Source organism: Amblyomma maculatum, chromosome 10 (assembly GCF_055883805.1).
Source record: "Amblyomma maculatum isolate TAMU_Amacu chromosome 10, ASM5588380v1, whole genome shotgun sequence".
NCBI lineage: Eukaryota > Metazoa > Arthropoda > Arachnida > Ixodida > Ixodidae > Amblyomma > Amblyomma maculatum.
This window is the reverse complement of record NC_139353.1, coordinates 168816840-168834792: the sequence shown is the minus strand read 5'-3', so window position 1 is coordinate 168834792 and position 17953 is coordinate 168816840. Positions and strand designations below refer to the sequence as shown.

Genomic DNA, 17953 nt, shown 5'->3' with positions numbered 1-17953 from the left:
GGGCACTCCTGCAAGTTTTCTCCCCGCCACCACAGGAGCTATCAAAAGATAAACACGCCATGACGTAATCGCTGTGCAGCATCTTGGCATGCTGCCTAGGAATGAGCTGCAGATGAGACGACCGAAACGGAGTGACGCGCGCCATCGACATGCAAGCGGAAACACTCTCGATTTCTGCCGCGGCTACACAGAAACCTTGTTTTGAGCTGCTGCGGTGGCTCGAGCGGTGAGAGGGACGCAGTTCCAACAAGTTTTAAATTTTTCGTTCTGTCGCTGCCGCTCGTCGCTAAGATCGCTCAATATCTTGCATGTGAACAAGCTGGCCTTGACGGGTTCTTTTTTTTTTTTTTTAATTCTCAGGTGCAAAGGTGGATGGTGGGTTCATTATGCGAGTGGGTTGATTACGCGACAAATATGGTATCGTTTTTTCGCATCATAAGTGCCGTCACAAGCCGATTTTTGTATATCGAATTATCAATATATCAAACTATTTTGCGATCTCTTTCGAGTTCGATATATCCAGGTTTGACTGTATAACCAATAATTGTTATAACCGGGTTAAGCAAATTAAAATATATATATAAACTGCACATTTAATGAGAACAAGGTAGCTTGCACTTATTATTTCCTAGCGGGAAGAAACCCGTAGTATGTAAGCGTTTTCCGTTTCACAGCAATCTAGCCATCATCTTTCTGCATAGCATCCAACTTTTGAACACAGTGCAGTGGAAGGTTCTTAGCAAAAACAAACCGCCGTATTCACAAACACGCCTTCACTCGAACTTCTACTCCAAGCGGCCCTCGAGGCCTGTTTTTCGTTTCACAAAGCAATCTCCACTCGAATCGCTCCTCCAGTGGCGGAGAAAACTTGAGTTTTCTCAAGAATCTCGAGTCTGCGACGACGCTACCTTGGCTGCTCCTCGATCGCCACTCCGCTTGTAAACATGGCCGACATTGCATCGCTCGCTCGCTGTGTGGAATTCGTTCTACCATTATACCAAAAGTTTCACAAAAGAAGATACGACAAGGATGCACCGAACCTTTCTCTAAAGCATCAGCTGTGACCCGGGACTTCTGGCACGCTATCGTTTTACGAATGTGGTCATGGCCAGCCTCCGGCCGTCCCTGCCGCTCACGCCGAACATGGATAACCGTGATCAGCCACCGACGTCTGTGTTGTTTGATCGTCACATTGTGCGTGTGTGGCGTGGGCACAAGTCGTCACTGGATAAATGGATAACCTTTTCGGAGCCCACCGAGTGCAGAGTTGGGGCGCGATTTGGCCAAATGGTGAGCTCGCCCGCGGCCGGAGTCGAGCTGTGGCGGTGCACTTTCCGTGGCTCGCCCCGCGCGCTTCCGCAGACGGCGCCGAACTTGTGGGGGAACAGCGTGTTGTATCCAGTAAGCTGGCGAGCACCAGAGGAGCGGTGGGACTGTGCGGACATAAATGGCTTGCCCGTCGCCCGAGGGTACGTAGTACGTCTGCGGATGCGTGGCCGGCGCGGCCTGTCGAGGGAGCGCGTTGGTGTGCTCTTCCTACGGAGGGATATTCGCGGCCGACGAAGAGCATGGCTTTTCAAGCACGTTTTCAATTAGGGCTCCGTACTTGTTTGGAAACCGCACGCGGCATTTTCTTGTGGAGGGTCGAATTCAGCGTGCATGAGCTGCAATGCGCTGCGAAGCAGCACGCATGTTTAGCTCGCCTCTGAACAGGCCAGAGCCATGCTCGTAGGAGTTCGCGGCTTGTACTCTTTTTTTTCCTGCAATGTATTTTGACGCCCGGCAATAAAAAAAAAGCCTGGTAAAAAAAAAAAAAAGTCGGTCAAGCCTGTCAATAAAAAAAAAGGCAGAGCGGCAAAGGCCGAGCGTAGATCTCACACCAAAAAATAAACCGAAGTATTCACACCATTTCTCGAAGCTTACGTCACCAGCAACGACTGTTGCCAGATGCGAAAACATTTTCAGCCATTTTTTACAGCCACCCTTTTCATCCAGCCCACAAAACAAGTTACACTATGCTGTTAACGTCGAGGTCGGTTGCGAAAGTTGTTTAGAAGACTTGACATGAAAAACTGAGTATGTTGCGCAGTTCAGCACGCAGTTCTCGGGCGAAAAGTTCATCTTAATCTCGTCCCCATATGCCCCATATGCGCTGCTCCGAGTGGAGGAGGTATTTTCGAGGAGAACTTGTCGGAGGAAACACCGAGGGTCGTTCATGAATCCGAATCGGCCCTGGAGTGGAGTAGCGGCTGTATTCTCCGCTCCAACGAGTGGAGGTGGAGCGTCGAGTCGAGGCACGTTTGTGAATACGGGCGAAAGTTCCACAGGGAGTTGATCATTCTCAAAGCCTGCTGGTGAGACACGACCTGCACAGGTTCCAATTCATTGTCGTCGCTACTGCCACTGTCATCCGCGTCAGTGATTGCTGCGACGATAGCCTTGTCTGTCAGCTAGCTCTTCATCTGTCGCAACTGTATCGACGGTATGTAAAAATTCTCAAGTCCCAACGCACCGCCATCGCTACCGATCACTGTGAACCAAAGTTCGGCCATTGCTGTGTCGGCAGGAGCTTTACAACCTGCTGTGTTGTCGGCATCCCCAGCGAAGCCCGCCTTCCTGAAGCAGATCATGATGGTGGAGGAGCTTTGTTTTGCCCATGTTCCAAAAATTAACTGCACTGCCATCAGGAGCGAGATCTCAAGTCTGGTGCTGGTCGGAGTTCTTTGACAAAAATGTCGAGATTCAGTGCAAGCCTGCGATACAGTGCCTTGAAGCAAGCAATCACGCCTGCATCCATAGACCCTGCAGTGGTGTTAAGTGGGAGGAAAAAAACTTCCACATGCGAGAGCTTCTGGGCTGTTTAGTGCGCAGCGCAATTGTCGAGCACCAATGCCACCTTCCTGCCTTCGAATTGCATTCGCTGATCAAACTCGACCAGCCACATACGGAACAGTTTGCGCGTCTTCCATGCTTTCAAACTCGACCAGCCACTTGCGGAAAAGTCATCCATGCTTTCCCGTTATGACTGTAGTGAACCGGGATCCTCGCAGCACCATAAGAACGGCGAGGCACTTGTCGCTGCCATCCATGTTAGCACAGAAGAAAATATGTGCAATTTCCTTTGCTTGCTGCCCTTACAGGAATCGCCTTTGACAGCGTGCATTTTTGACTAGCATCTGGAAAAACAACCCAGTCTCGTTCCCATTGTACAAGTCCTGATCTGCATATGCTTTTCGGGTGCAGGGCAGTGTTTCCTTAAGCCACTTCTGCCTAGTGTCGACGTCGAGCGATCCTGCCTCGCCCACGACTGCCTTGTAGACGATTCCATGTCTCTCCTTGAACCGTTGAATCCAACCACCACCAGTCTGGAAATAAGTATTGCGCAGGAGGTATGCAAATTGCTTTGCCTTCTCCACTAAAATCGGGCCACTAATCGGCAGGTTCGCTGCACAGGTATTCAAGAACCACTTTTTCTAAGTTCCTATTCTTTGTAGGCCCTGGGTTGAACCCTTTTCTGACCGTCGTCCATTGCAGTGGCATCGCTTTCGTTCTCAATCTTGTGCTCTGCGGACGATTGTCGATACTGTTGGTTGCGTCAGGCCGTACTTGCGCACCAAGTTGCACACTTTTACACCATCCTTGTGCTCACATGCAATGTTTGGCTTAACTTCTAGCGGTATTGCCCTTCGGTTAGTCTTCTGCCCCGGTTGTGTCACGCTTCTTGAAGGAGGATCCTCCATTGCTGTTAATGAAAAATTCATAGCCAGCATGATGGCACACTGGGAGAACCACGCTAGAAAGACGTGTGCATGAACGCTGCTGCACACCTGCCACAAAACGTGCAACTGCCAAGCGAGGAGAAAGCAGATAGGGGAGGATAGTGCAGCGCACCCTCTGAATGGACTGCTCCACCGTCGGAATGCGAGGGGAAGCTGTCCCTCATAACGGCCGTGCCTAGCAGCGCCTTTCCTCCTCCGCACAAGGAAGTGCTCCGTCCTCCCCTGCGTCTCAGTGGCATGGAAGCTTCCCCAGCTCACCTGACCAATGCAATGGCTCGACGCGCTCTGTCCCGACTTCCTTTTTTTTTATCATTTTTTTCATTGCATCAGCGTTGTCGGCGTCTCCACGTTCACATGCAGTTTTGTATTCGCCGCATTTCTGCGTTTTTGTTGACTTTTGGTGACCATATTTCATTGTTATAACCAATAATATATAATGACATTATAATATAATAATATAATATGTGCGATGTCAGTGCACGTTAAAGAACCCCAGGTGATTGAAATTTCCGGAGTCCTCCACTACGCGTCTCTCATAGCCTTATTCACTTTGGGACGTTAAACCCCACGAACCACAATATGACATTATTGTAATAAGCGGTTTATTTTACCATAGAAAACATGGCAAACCTGATGGCGCAGCGGCTGCCCATGTTATATTCGATATATTGTGAAGACCGGTCTTGTTATAAGTGTATATACCAGACTGCAAAACTGTAATATATTGGATGACCATGGCATGACCTCTTTAAGCAGACTTTTTTTTTTTTTTTTTTTTTTTCTGTTTAAACTGAAAAGTTCAACCCTTAGAAATAATAAGCGTGGCTGGGCCATGTTCACTAAAGGAGGTATCTGCGTCTTGCTGGTCTGTGGTCGGAAGGATTCTGCGTCGTCGTGTGGCATGTTGTTGGGGGCATCTTGCTGGGTACCCGCACCAGTGAAATGAGTGGCGATCTGGTCTGGTGGTGTGGCCTAGCTGGTGGCATGCTTGCACATGTGGAGTGGGTTATGTCAGTTTCTTTCTGCGCAGCATAACAGTGTCTCATCTTTGGTGCTATGGTGCACTCTTTCACTCCTCTCTTATGAACTGCCCTTGAGCCTCATGTGTTGGGTACACTGGGCTGTTTGGGCTCTGTGTGCAGTTATAGGGGAGGAAACTGTGCTCTCAAGTGGGAGGGTATTTTTCTTATTTGTAAAGGTTGGTCTCAGTTGCACTTGAGAGAGGCCTGCTAGTGGGTCTGGTAATTGGCTGCATTCAGGATTCCAGCATTACTAACCCAGCGGCACAGAAATTGAGGTAACAGTCTGGTCTCATTAAATTTGTGCAAGACTGAAAAGGTGACAGCATGTGTTGGGCCTATGGGATTGTGCTTTGCTGCCTTGAGTCAGCGGCTGTCCTGTGCTCCCTTTCAGATGCAGGCCAAGCTGAAGGAGCTGCAGGAGAAGCTGCAAGACGAGGAGGGCGAAAAGAAGGTGCTGGAGCAGAAGTACGACGAGGTGCGTGTTCTGCTTGCTCAGTTCCACGGTTGGTTAGTAACAACACTAACAGTGCATGGTGGTTGAATTCAGGCTGTCTTCAAACCAGAGAATTCATGATGATGGCCTTCAGTCCAAGACTATGAGGAAACTCTTGGTTGATTTGCCTGTAGTGGTAAGGGGCCTCGAATTATGAAGGTGGTGCTGCCATTACGGAGATGCGAGTAAGGCTCCGAAAGGGTTGATGCAGGGTTTGAAGCAAAAAGAGTTCACTTTGAAAGTATGCTTGTAAGCATAGGAGGATTGGATGCAGAACAATGCTAAAGGCATGCTTGTTTTTGCAACTGAATGAAACAAGATGCGGTGCAACAGCTGTACATTGAAGCAAGCTGACCAATGCAAGCAGCATAGTTGTGGTTTCTACGTGGTCATAGGCCACCAACCACCACGGGTTCGAGCGTAGTGCGAGCCAAAGCCCCGATCAGCTGTCACCGGGTGCACTCAACCTCCACAGGGAGGAGAGCACTTCGCTGCAAGGAGACAAGCCTCCAAGTTCACAAAGGAGACATTTATTGAAACGCCATCCTCCAGCGGCACACACATGCATACACATGCACACACACACATATACCGGGTGTCCCAGCTAACTAGAACCAAGGGATAAAAAATAAAATATGCGAGGTAGGCCAGGGAAACCAGTTGCATGAAACTGCCAGCCACTTTACGCACCACAGGCATTTTTTTGTTTTGCAATTACCTAATTAACTAAATGTTACTTTTTCTAATTTACTAAATTATGACTTTAGACCGTAAATGTTAATTGCAAAATTGGAGAGCACCTTCAGAAACTCCCATTCCATTAACTGCGATAAAGAAGGCGTCAGGTGTATCTTTTTTTCCAGGCTCAAAAGAAAGCCCGCAAAATACAAATAAAATCACGTGACTAGCACATTTGCGCGCAGCGATTGTGGTGCCCTCAGTCGTGGTTTGAGTGAACGAAATCACCTGCGACCGGGCCTCATCGGCCATGTTGCAGTGGTAGGCTGATATGCTTGTGATGGTTCCTTCGCCTGCGTCAGCCAGCCGGCGCACGTAATGGTGCATGTAGCAGCGAACGCTGCGAGCCGTCACGACCGAGATTCTAACAAGGCCTATGCATCACCTCTCCCATCAGCATCATCATGCATGTGACTCGACTCAGATTCACGCTCGCACCTACATTTGCTGGTACTTAATCGCCATCCGCCTGTCGTGACGTAGGCTGCTGGGGTGCGCAGGCTACGATCTCGGTGACGGGTGAGCTCGAGCTCGCTCCAACCATCGCCAACATTTCAGCCTGCCGCTGCAACGGGACCATCGGGTCACAGCCGCAGCTGATTTCGTTCGCTCAAACCATGACCGAGAGCATCACAATCATAGCGCTCAAATGCGCTAGTCACGTGGTATTATTTGTATTTCGCGGGCTTTCTTTTGAGCTTGGCAAAAAAGGTACATGTGGGAATTTCTTTATCGCATATAATAGAATGAGGGTTGCTGAAGGTGCTCTACAACTTTCTAATTCACATTTTTGGTCTAAGTTGAATATTTAGTAAGTTTGAAAAAGTAATGTAATTGGCTAATTAAGTTATTGCTAAACAAAAAATTGCCTGTGGTGCACAAGGAGGCTGGCAATTGTATGCAACTGGTTTCACTGACCAAATATATTATTTTGTAACCCTTGGCTCAAGTTAGCTGGGACACCCGGTATATGCACACGCACACATACACATACTCAGTCACAGTGCCCCGGAAGCGCGCGAGGAGCAAGGTTGCCCTGCGTGCACGAAGTGACAAGGATTGACACCTTCGCAGCCGCGGCGGCCTTGGATGAAAGGGGTCATCGTCCACACTCCCCAAACGAGCCCAACTTCCCCTCCACGCACGCCGGAACAGCCACGCAGCAGGGCCGCCTAATAAGCAGCCCTCGCAATTTCAAGAAGAAAGAGGAGAGACGTGCTGTACAAAAGAAGACACTCACTTTACAATATTTACAAGACAGGAAGCAAGAACGGAAACAGAAGAAAGCGAAAGATGCTAGAAGAGACAAACAACAAAAGACAAAAATAAAATAACACACGGAGGCCGGCACTGAGGGAGCCAGAAAAGGGGGGGACCAACCTTGCCTCCGGGTAGGATCTGATGAGAAAGCTCACCAGCTGAGGCGGTCTACCTTCGGTTGCAGAAAACGCTCGCCGTCCGGCATCAATCACACAGGTGAATGTCGCCTCACCTTGTACCGGTAGGGGGCACGCTTGCATTCCACCGCATCGGGTGAGCCTCGGCGTTTGCCTGTGGTGACAGTGGGCACCAGCGCAAGCTCGTCAGACCGTTACGCATAGGCCTTCAGGCCTGCGATGTAGGCACGGCTGGCTTTCCCCATCTCCACCAATGAGCCCCTGCTTGTTACTGGGGAAATGCCCCATGCAATCGCAGGTGGCCATCTGCCACGAACACACACTGTCAGTTGGTTTCGTCATGCCCGGTGGTTTGCCACCCCTCAACTTCCCCATTTGACAGATGGCAGGAACGGCAACAGCGGAAAATGTCGCACTTCATGCCAGGCTTGTCACCGATTGACTCAGTTTCTTAAAACGTTAGAGCCACTCAGATGACCAGCCAATGATTTGTCGCGAGAAAAACTCAACATAGCACCGCTCGGACGTTGGGGGCATAGCGACTTCAAATGGTTCGTGGATCCGTGGCTATGTATTTCAGCGAGAGCCCGTCATGGTCTAGCAAATATGAATCCCCGGGGCACGCCGCGACACATGCTGGTTCATACCCCCCCCTGCGCCCGCTCAGTACAAGTACGGTCGACGAACAATTTTTCGGACACGCTTGATTATTCTGACTTTTTGCTGGCCCGAGGACATGTCTTATAAAGTCAATGTATTACGCGGCTCAAAATTTCACACTCTAGGGAGGGCTATTCGATTTTTCGGACATTTCAAGCGTCAGCCAGGTGAACTGCCACACATTTTGAGTGGTGTCGCCGCCTACTTGTTTGTTTACTTCTCGGAGTGGTCTCTCTCTCAGCCCCGCTCGGACAGTCGCATGAGCGCGGCCGTCGAAGCGGTGCCGTGTTCCTGCCAAAAGACGCCAATCCGCCTTTTGCAAGAGGATGTGGCGCCATCATGCAGGAGCAGGCGAGAAACACCTTGGACGGCAGTGTAGCAGACTCGAAAGCGCGCCGTACGAAATGGCCATGCCAACGCAGTTATAAAGCGAAAGCTCCCCCCTTTTTTGACCTTGGGGCAGAAAGTAGTGACAGTGATTGCAGTATATCATGTTCACGCAGTATGGGGGAATGTTACAGCGTTTTCACAATCCACTCATAACACACGCATATACTATCTTCGTATTGTAAGAGCGTGTAGCGCGGGCCGTGTGGACATGACAGAATGAGACGCTCTCACCGTGCAGGTTCTTGGTAGACAGGAGAGCGCGGAGGCAGAGAGAGAGAGGGATCTCAAAGGGCAAAGGGTTTGTTGATGCTGCAGAGCTAGGTGGAATCGTCTCCTGTGACGAGCGGCGCATATGCGCGGGGTGTCGAGTTACGAGCACAATGCAGTCACCGCGGCGTCGGCATGGTGCAATGGGCGTCGCTTCCTCCTCGCGTCATCTTCAAGCGTGCAGCTATAGGATTTCATCTACGAAGCTCTGCAGAGAGGCGCTTATACACACCCCCCCCTGAAAAGGGCATTGTCCCGGCCGGCATGCACACCTGCAGGAAACGAGCGGCATTTTTCTGGCAATGGATGCAATGGATGATTCAGCGCTTTAGCTGGTTTCTGCCCTCAGGAGTCAGAACGGATGTGGTTGCAGTGGTGAAAATATTCTCGGTGCACAGAGAATGGTCATTCTGTTGTGAAAAGATCCACTACCTTTCTGCCTCCGCTGCGATTTCTGTGGAATTAACGATTTGGTTACACATGTGCATCTCCTACATATCGGATGCGCATCTCGGTCAGGAACCAACACTGTTCTACGTCCAGAGCGATCCACTCTGCAAGTGAACGAGCATGAACCCTCCAGGAGACTCATTTATTGTGCCGGGCGGTTTCCTTGCCGTTGGAAACGGTTGGACGTAGACGACGATTATCAAGCTCCCTAACGAAGTGCATCTGATTGCGTACACCGAAGGAACAAAATCCGAATGCTTTGGCGTGCATGAAGGCGAGCCTTTAAGGTAAAAAAAAAATACTGTGCGTCGTGCAAGTGTGTCAAGTGAGTCATATGCTCCGAGCGGCAGATACTACAGGTATGTAGGCATCTAAAGGAAATATGCATGATGAAAAGTACCTACTGGAATTTGCACCCAGCCTGTAATGCACCAGTGATAGCTGCAATGAGGATTTCTTCGGTGCGTGTTTGCTTTAGTTGCGCCGGGGCCTCAAAGAGATGTATTTTGTCTTTTCTTTATGTGCGAAAGGGCTAGGTAGTGTAGATATCATGGATGGGTGTGTGCGCTAGGTCGTAATATTTAGCATGTTTTATCGTGATTGCCACCTGACTAACAAGAAAAAAATACACAGTTTTAATGCACTGCCGTTCGCGAGCCTCATGACCAGCTCAACCACTCGGCTCGCGAACGGCGGTGCATCACAGCAGACGTTCAATTTTGTTTTTCTTTTTAGTCGGGCGGCAGTCGCGATAAAACATGCTAAATATTACGTTCTAGCGCACACAGCCACCTGTGATATCTGCGCTACCCGGCCCCTTCGCACATAAAGAAAACAAACGACAAAATACATCGCCATCAGGCTTCGTCGCACAAAAAGTAAAGACGCGCCGAACAAATGCTCATTGCGGCTATCACTGGTGGGTTACAGGCTTGGTGCAAACTCCGGTAGATTCTTTTCATCATGCACATTTCCTTTAGATGCATGCGTACCTGCAACGAAGTGTTTTTCGCACAGTCGACAGTACGCAGTCGGTTGCTAAGGTCAGCCATTCACATCTTGATGCTTGGTGGCCCTAATTCAAGCTTCATCACGTCGTTGTTGGTCGCGGCTCTTCGAAGGAGACCTGAAAAACCGCGTCTTGCACCTCTGCACGCCTAGAGAGTGGCAACCGTACACAGCAAATGTGGTTGGCATCGCTTGGCCAAGCCTGTGACGGTCACCGTGCCGCCCGGTGCCGCCAGCCCCCGTGCACTGGCGGCGCCGAGAAACGCCGTCGACGCCGTCCAATGTGTTTCCATCGGTCGCCGCTACGACTTCGCGCATGCGCAGAAAACTCGCGCAAAAGGCGGATGAGAACAGCCACTGGGACGCCAGGGCGGAGCTGTGGCCGAACGACAGTGACAAGTTGTCCGGACATCTTTTTGCCACCTAAGGCAGGAGAAAGGGAAAGAGAACAACAGGGGAGCGAGCGACTGCTGCGCAAAAGACAGCCGCGGAAAGCCCAAAGTGTTGATCAAATGTGAAATAATGTAGCCGTGGAAATGATTAAAAAGTGGAAGAAAAAACAATGGAATCTGATGATCATCAAATTTCGACTGCATTGCCCTGCTGTTTCTTTGGTTTTTACGTTGGCTGCAACCTGTGCACCCTTCTCTATAATGGGTAACCCTGTTGGATAACTGCTGCCACCATGATTTCACCACGTTGTGGCATTTGTTAGAAGTATCGGAGCCCCTCCGGAGCAATGCTCGTGTGCTTTTCTTTACCTCTTTTTGGGTTTACAGTGGAGTGCGTGTTGGTATTGGGGCTTGCACTAAGACACTTTCTTCCTCACCCCCTACCCATTCCCTGCACCACTGTAGGCCAATCTTTATGGGGAGTTTCTTGAAAAGGTAACCCCTGCTCTGCCTCTTTTGCCTGCTATGATTCTCTGGCATGGCTTTGTGACTAGAATTGTGACTAGAAACCAATTTTTCAGACTTTCTAGGAACTACGAAAACGTTTTTTCTATAGCAAAAATTACATTATATCAAGTTGTGATGTGGTGGAGAAGGGGATTAGCAGTTTTGTGCCAATTCTTGACGCTGTATGGCTGTACTCTGCACGGCTTAGACGAAATTCAGGCGCAAAAGTGGACCTGCTTCTGCAGATTCAATTTTGAGGTTGCATCATCACTTCTTGGGCTTTCCAGGTAGTGTGCATTTTACAAAACTACAAAAAAAAAATGTCTAGACACAGTTTTCACCTTGGGTGTACAGTAAAAGCTCGTTAATTCGAACTTTACGGGACCAGGAAAAAGGTTCGAATTTTTTGATGTTCGAATTATCGAATGGCCTCAGAAAAACTGACACGAACCATTTGTATTACAGTAGCATAACGAACTCGTTGGCATAATGAACCCACCCAGCCCAGATTCGTGCCTATGAATCTGGAAAAAAAAAAAATGAAGGCGTCAGTCTTTAGCGTGTCCCTCCGTTTCGCGCCGCCATGGTCCACAACACATTTCTTGACAGTGCGCCAATATGCTGCGCAGCGATAACGGCGTGTTTATTTTTTTACTTTAGCTCCAACAGGGGGGAGGGGGGAAGTGAACTTGGCAAAGTTCCAGCGCTTGTCCGGTTGTGCAAGCCTCCTTTTCAGTATGTTTGCTTTATCATGCTATGAACGACTGGGACGGGCACCATCTAATGCCACTCCAATCATCTGAATGCGCGATATCAGCGAATGGTGCTAAAAGCCGGCAGTATGATCGTGGCTGACTCGCGTGCTTCCGTTGACAACTAATGGGTGGAAGGATGGATGGCTATTGCAAAAAAAAAAGAAAAAAGTTTAACTCATAGTGCCCTTCTGAGATCATAGCCTTTCATGAGCGTTGGCTGGGTCCGTGCCGACAGGACTTATATCCGTATTTCCAAATTAACAGGGTTGGAATTAACGAGTATTTAGTTGCTAGCTACGGAGGTTGCGCAGAAGAGAGCAGGCAGACGCCGCCATGGCCACGCACTGACCTTGTCGTGGCCGCCATCCCCTCCCTGCAATGCCGCCGGCCGCCGCGCCAGTCATGGCGCCGTTTAGTTTTACCTGGTTTGTACTGGTTTTGGACGTGCGCAGCCTCTAATTATGCCTTCCGATCGCAAAGGTGTTTCTCTACTTATTTTGTTTCCGCTTGATGTGCGTCAAGCCACCCAGACACGGTGGCGCATCGTTCGAATTATCCGTAGCGGAACCAACTCGCGTTCGAATTAACGGGCTTTTATACACAGATCTCTTGGAGCTTGGCCGGACCAAGTAGTGCAGTTCGAATTCTTCGAAAATTCAAATTATCGAGGTTTGAATTAACGAGCTTTCACTGTATAAGGCAACACATACTTTAGCTCTGTGCAGCAGCATGTCGCTGTGCTGCGAAAAATTAGGAATAATCAGGCATGTCACAATTTTCAGCTTTAGAGGTCATTGGTGTAGGCAGACTGTTTTGTGTGGATTTTGTGGAGCACATAGTGCAACCTGAGGGCAGAATGGATGTAGTATTTTGGCTTCACCGCTTTGAAGCCTTTGGTGAGAATGCAATGATTGTAACAGGATTTTTTTAGCAACCTATAAGAAATAAATGCCACTGAGTGTTTTCAGCATTTCAGCTGCACTGTTTAGCCCTATGCAAGCATACCTATGTCCACGACAGAAGCTTGAAATGAAACTTAGTTGTCAGTGTTGAGGAATAGCGCTCATGTTCTTCGGTCTTACTCTTTTCACACTATTCTGATTTCAAATGAGGACTGCTGCAGATGGAAAAATGCATGAGTTAAGGCTATTCAAGGCTCAAAAGTATTCTGGTTCATCTTCAGAATAAAGTTCGTTTGGGCTGTGTGCCAAAATAGCCATTTAACTCATGGTTGAGGTAGCAACACTTCTTTGTGTGGTGGTTTTGTGCATCCCCATTGTCCTGTGGAATGCACTCTGGACTCACTGGGCATTTCGTATTCCGAGCACAAATTTTGCTCCAGTTGGGCCGTAAGAGTGGGGACCTACTTGAGTCCTTTTTCGGCTTCCATTCATTCAGGTTTATTGTGCACATATTGAACATGCATACATACCAGTTTGTACTGGCGTAATGCTCGCACTTCTTTTCACGGAAAAGTGTTGCGAAGCTAGGGGGTGCAATAACTCTGCGGAGAAAACTTTTGAGCAAATGTTTTGTTGAACACTAAAAGCTAATTTAAATAGGTTTGAATCGGGATTGTTAGGCCAGGTAATGTAAATATAACCAAAACATTACTTTCAAGCAGAACGTTGCTACAAAGTACAGGGTCACCAAAAGCACAACTTACTAAATCACCTTACTTGCTGCACGCAGCCTCATCATAACTCCATGTGTTTCATGGTATAATGTTCACAGCAGACCATACGGTTGTACTCTTGATCAGAGTTCGTGTCGACACTGCAGTCTCCGCTCCACATTCAGCTTTTTCTGACGCCTCATTGTCGTCCCACACCAGGTGGTCTTCAGTTGTGTCCAGGGCATTCAAAATTCTTGTTTCCGATCTCGCATTACGTTCGTGGTTTTATTTTTTCTCGTTATATGATATGCAGAGTCGCCCCTGGTGTTAAATTAGAGTAAATACAGTATTATGGTGTTTTGTCACTGATAACATTGCCTTGCCTTGCTAAATAACTCATGCACTGCAAAGAATAATTGGTGGCCTACAGAAAGATAGTTTTGAAAATCAATATGCAGAACACTTTCAATCAATATGCAGCCTTTTGAACAAACAGCAGTTCACAATAGGTAGCAAAGCAGTGGAAGTGGTAGGTGAATATGTCTACTTAAAACAGGTAGTAACCGCAGATACAGGTCATGAAAGGAAAATAGCTAGGAGAGTAAAAGATTGGGATGGAGCGCATTTGGCAAGTACTCTGACTAGCAGCTTACTGGTATTGCTCAAGACGAAAGTATAATAAGTTGCATTTTACCTGTACTCACCTATGGGGATGAAGACTGGAGGCTATCAAAGAGGTTTCTACTTAAGTTGAGGACAACGCAGAGGGCTATGGAATGAAAAATGGTAGGTGTAATGTAAGAGAAATTTTGGAGAAGCATTAGCCCCATTACAGAACAGTGTGAGTGTTTGATGTGAATGGCACGATGGTTCATGACTGCAAAAAAATAGCAAATCTTTTTAATGCACACTTTTAAGTCTGTATTTACTCAAGGTAGTGGTACGACGATACATACCTGCCTCCTATACCTGATGTTAAGATAACTAAAGAGGGCATTTTCAATATGCTCCTCAACCTCGACGTCCGAAAACTTGCGGCCCAGATGATATTCCGAATGGATTTCTTAAACAATGTGCTGAATGGGTATCAAAATATTTACATGTTTTGTATTGAAGGCCACTGCCTTCGCCTCGGAAAGGAGGAGGGTCCGCAAGGCGCAATCCGTACGACGGACAACCACAGACCAAATTGGACGAATCGATTTTACTTTGGGCAAACACTAGGAGAATAACAAAGTCGCTACTTTCGCGATAAACAGAAACAATAAAGACCGCGAAAGTGTGAAGTTAGCAATCTTCACCAAACAGAAAAGTTGCAAGGAACAAAAGCACAATCAGGCACTCACGCCGAATGTCCGGAATCAGCGTCCAAACACTGCAACGACGAAAAAGCGCTCCGTCCAGGAACGCCTCGCCAAACGCAGTCCACGCCGGACGAAGCAAAAAAGTCCTGCCCCCCTGTCGCGCGGCCTTCTTATCGGGAAACCACTATCCCGGCTTCCAACGCGCGGATTTGCTCTCACGCGCATGTGCTGCCACGCCTGCTGTTGGCGCGAGTTTTAAGTGATTGCATTGCCGCGGCCGAGGACCGAAGGCCCAACAGTATGTAGAATCCTTGCGCCTTGGTCAGGTGCCGGACGACTGGAGGACCGCCAGAGTCAAGCCACTCCATAAAGCAGGAATTAAGCAGCGCATTCATAACTACCACCCCATTTCATTAGCCTCAACTGCTCATAAAATCTTGGAGCACAATTTACAAACATATTTTGGTATTTCTTGAGGAACATCTAATAACTCACCAGCATGGATTTCGGAAAGGCAATAACTCAATTGGTTCAAACAATACATGATTTTGCAAATACCGTACACAACTGTATTTTTATGGATTTTTCTAAAGCTTTTGGCAAAGTCTGTCATCATTATAAACTAATGCATAAATTAAACAAAATTCTAAAAATTTTCAGCTCATTAACTGGATAACTTCAGACATCTTATAATAGCGCGAACAAAACCCACACAGGACAGGGTACAGGACAAGCGCTATCCTGGACAGGGTACAAGTAGCGCTTGTCCTGTACCCTGTCATGTGTGTGTTTTCTTCGCGCTATTATAAGATGTCTGAAGTACTGCACCAACTAGGCCGACAACACATCTTACTGTAACTGGATAACGGTTTACCTTACTGCAAGCAAGCAGTTCGTTAGTTTTAAAACGACTCTGAAAAACTTTCGTTGACTCTGGCGTTGCCCAGGGCTCGGTTGTTGGGCTTCTTCTTTTTCTCCTTTATATCAGCGATGTTGTAAAAGGTATTTCTGTAAAAATAAGATTATATGCAGACGACTGTGTCCTGTACTCAACAATAGAGAGCCCCTTGGATCAAGTACAGTCAAACCTCGATATAACGAACACGCATATTACGAATTATTGAATATATCGAACTTTTCCGAAATTATTTTGTCAAACGCATGTATTTTTAACTTCCCATAGCGAACGTGGTTTGGCATAAAACGGATATTTTGAACTTCGCAACGCCAAGTACTACCTCACTTTAGTAGCAGGAGGCAGGTTTCGTTGCACTACATGTGTGTTGTGCGGCGCAGCAAACGTTCAAGACTACCTTGCAGGCGCTGACAGCGCCACAGATGCCACGACGGCATTGGGAGTTGACAGCCAAAGTAATCTATGGCCTCCGAGATTACCTCCCGTGATCTCTGAGGCGATAAGAAATCGTTCGCATCTCACAATCGGTGACAGCGCTGCTTCAGCAGCGGCGGCAGCGGCGCGATCGAAGGTTGCTTTTGCTTTTTTGGTTTTTGCGTCTTTCGCGTTTTTAGTGTTAGCAGATTAGCAGCGGCGTCACGGCGTCGAGTGTGGTCCGCGGGTGTGCGTAGTGCTGTGATGGCGGTGAACGTGAAAAAAGGAGCAGCACTGACGAAAGGAGCAGCACTCAAGATAAAATCGGGGCCTTCAAGGCAGTTTACAAGAGGAGACTGATTGACACTCTTCTCGTGAAGCTTCTTATGAAGCAGGACTTGAATATAGACTTGCTGAGAGCATTGAAGCGGCATCGGACAGCGTGAAAGCGAAACGATTGCCAGCTACATTCGGCACACAGGTTTTGTTCCAGCAGAGGCCCGTGCATCAAGTGACGATGGGGACGATCCCGACGAAGCAGAAGCAGAGCTCCGCAAGCTCGATGAGCCTGGAACGATTTTTCGCGTTTTGTTGGTGACATGCCAGCAACAATGACTGTATAGGACTTTGCAGACGGCGACGACATCGTGGCGACCACTGCTGTACTGACGGATGCCGAAATCGCTGTGGAAGTTTCTGAACATCCCGCAGACGAAGCTCAGGCTGACCCTGCAGACGATGAGAACATTCCGACTTCACAAGAAGCGCTTGCTGCATTGGATTTACTGTGCCGCCACTGCGGTGCTGTTGAGGGCAGTGGGTTTGCCCTTGTTGAGTGTTTGCAAACTGTGGAACAGGGCGTGATACGGAACGCGATCAACACAGAAGTATGCAAAAAACCGCCCGTGAAACTTTGGAGGCATTATTTATCAGAAAAGCGAGTCAAGATTGCGTTAGTGACACCTCAGTTGCTCTGTACAATGCAGAGATGGAATTTCTTTCGCGCCGCGTGCAACCACTTTCTGAGTGCTGTACTCAGATTACTTGCTAGGCTGTGCGCGCGCAGGCCTGCGAGTATATATATGCGTATTTTAGACTTCAATAAATCAGTTGTGAGTAGCACCTGTGGTGTACATGTCTTCTTACTGTGTGTCCTGTCCTTTTGCGCTAAACAAGATGAATTTTGAGACATGTTTTGTCTGTATGCCGATAAATGGGAGTTGTAGCATAGCGCAATCTGCTACGGTGATCAGCTTCCGCGCACCGTCCATGTGCACACGCAGGCTCCAGTGCATGCGCGTTGATTGCTGTTAATGTGGCAGGCGTGTGCGCAAGCATGCAACTCATGATCAAGACAATCACTGCAGTGGTGCCCCGCAGAAGCGGATCATACTAAACTGCTAAGATGTTATATTACTCTGGTTAGAATATCTCTGCCCACTGTTTCATGTCCGTGTCATTTCACGACGTACTGTGACGCAGCTGCAGGTCATGCTTATGCCGCGACTGGATGCACACGCCACACGATGCGATAGCAGTCAGTTGCCATGTTTAACGAGAGTAGCAAATAGTGCAAGATGACTCTCAGGGGAAAAAGCCAGCGGAATAGGATCCTCTGTAAATTCCCCCATCCCCAAGTGTCTCCACGAGCGGCGGCTCGGAGTGAAGCGTCGGAGTGAAGCCATGGCAAACAGTGGTCACGTTTCATTTTCTGATTACGCTCGTTCGTAGACCACCGTGATGACAAGCGTTCCCTTATTGCCATTACCTCAAAGGCAGTGATGAGCAGAGAGCCAAGCTAGTCCATCCGAATGTGCAAAATCTGTTGTTTGCAGCAAGGATGCCC

The 17953-nt window shown here is 48.3% G+C and overlaps 1 protein-coding gene across 5 annotated transcripts in view; it reads left to right on the top strand.

The window, feature by feature from the left end:
* Positions 1-17953, top strand: part of LOC146177893 (uncharacterized) — a 206803-nt gene that overhangs the window by 147206 nt on the left and 41644 nt on the right. For all 5 annotated transcript variants that reach the window (XM_084580636.1, XM_084580635.1, XM_084580634.1 and 2 more), the window contains one exon: positions 5193-5276. In XM_084580636.1, coding sequence (XP_084436762.1) covers positions 5193-5276 — 84 coding nt within the window. The remainder of the gene's footprint in view (positions 1-5192; positions 5277-17953) is intronic.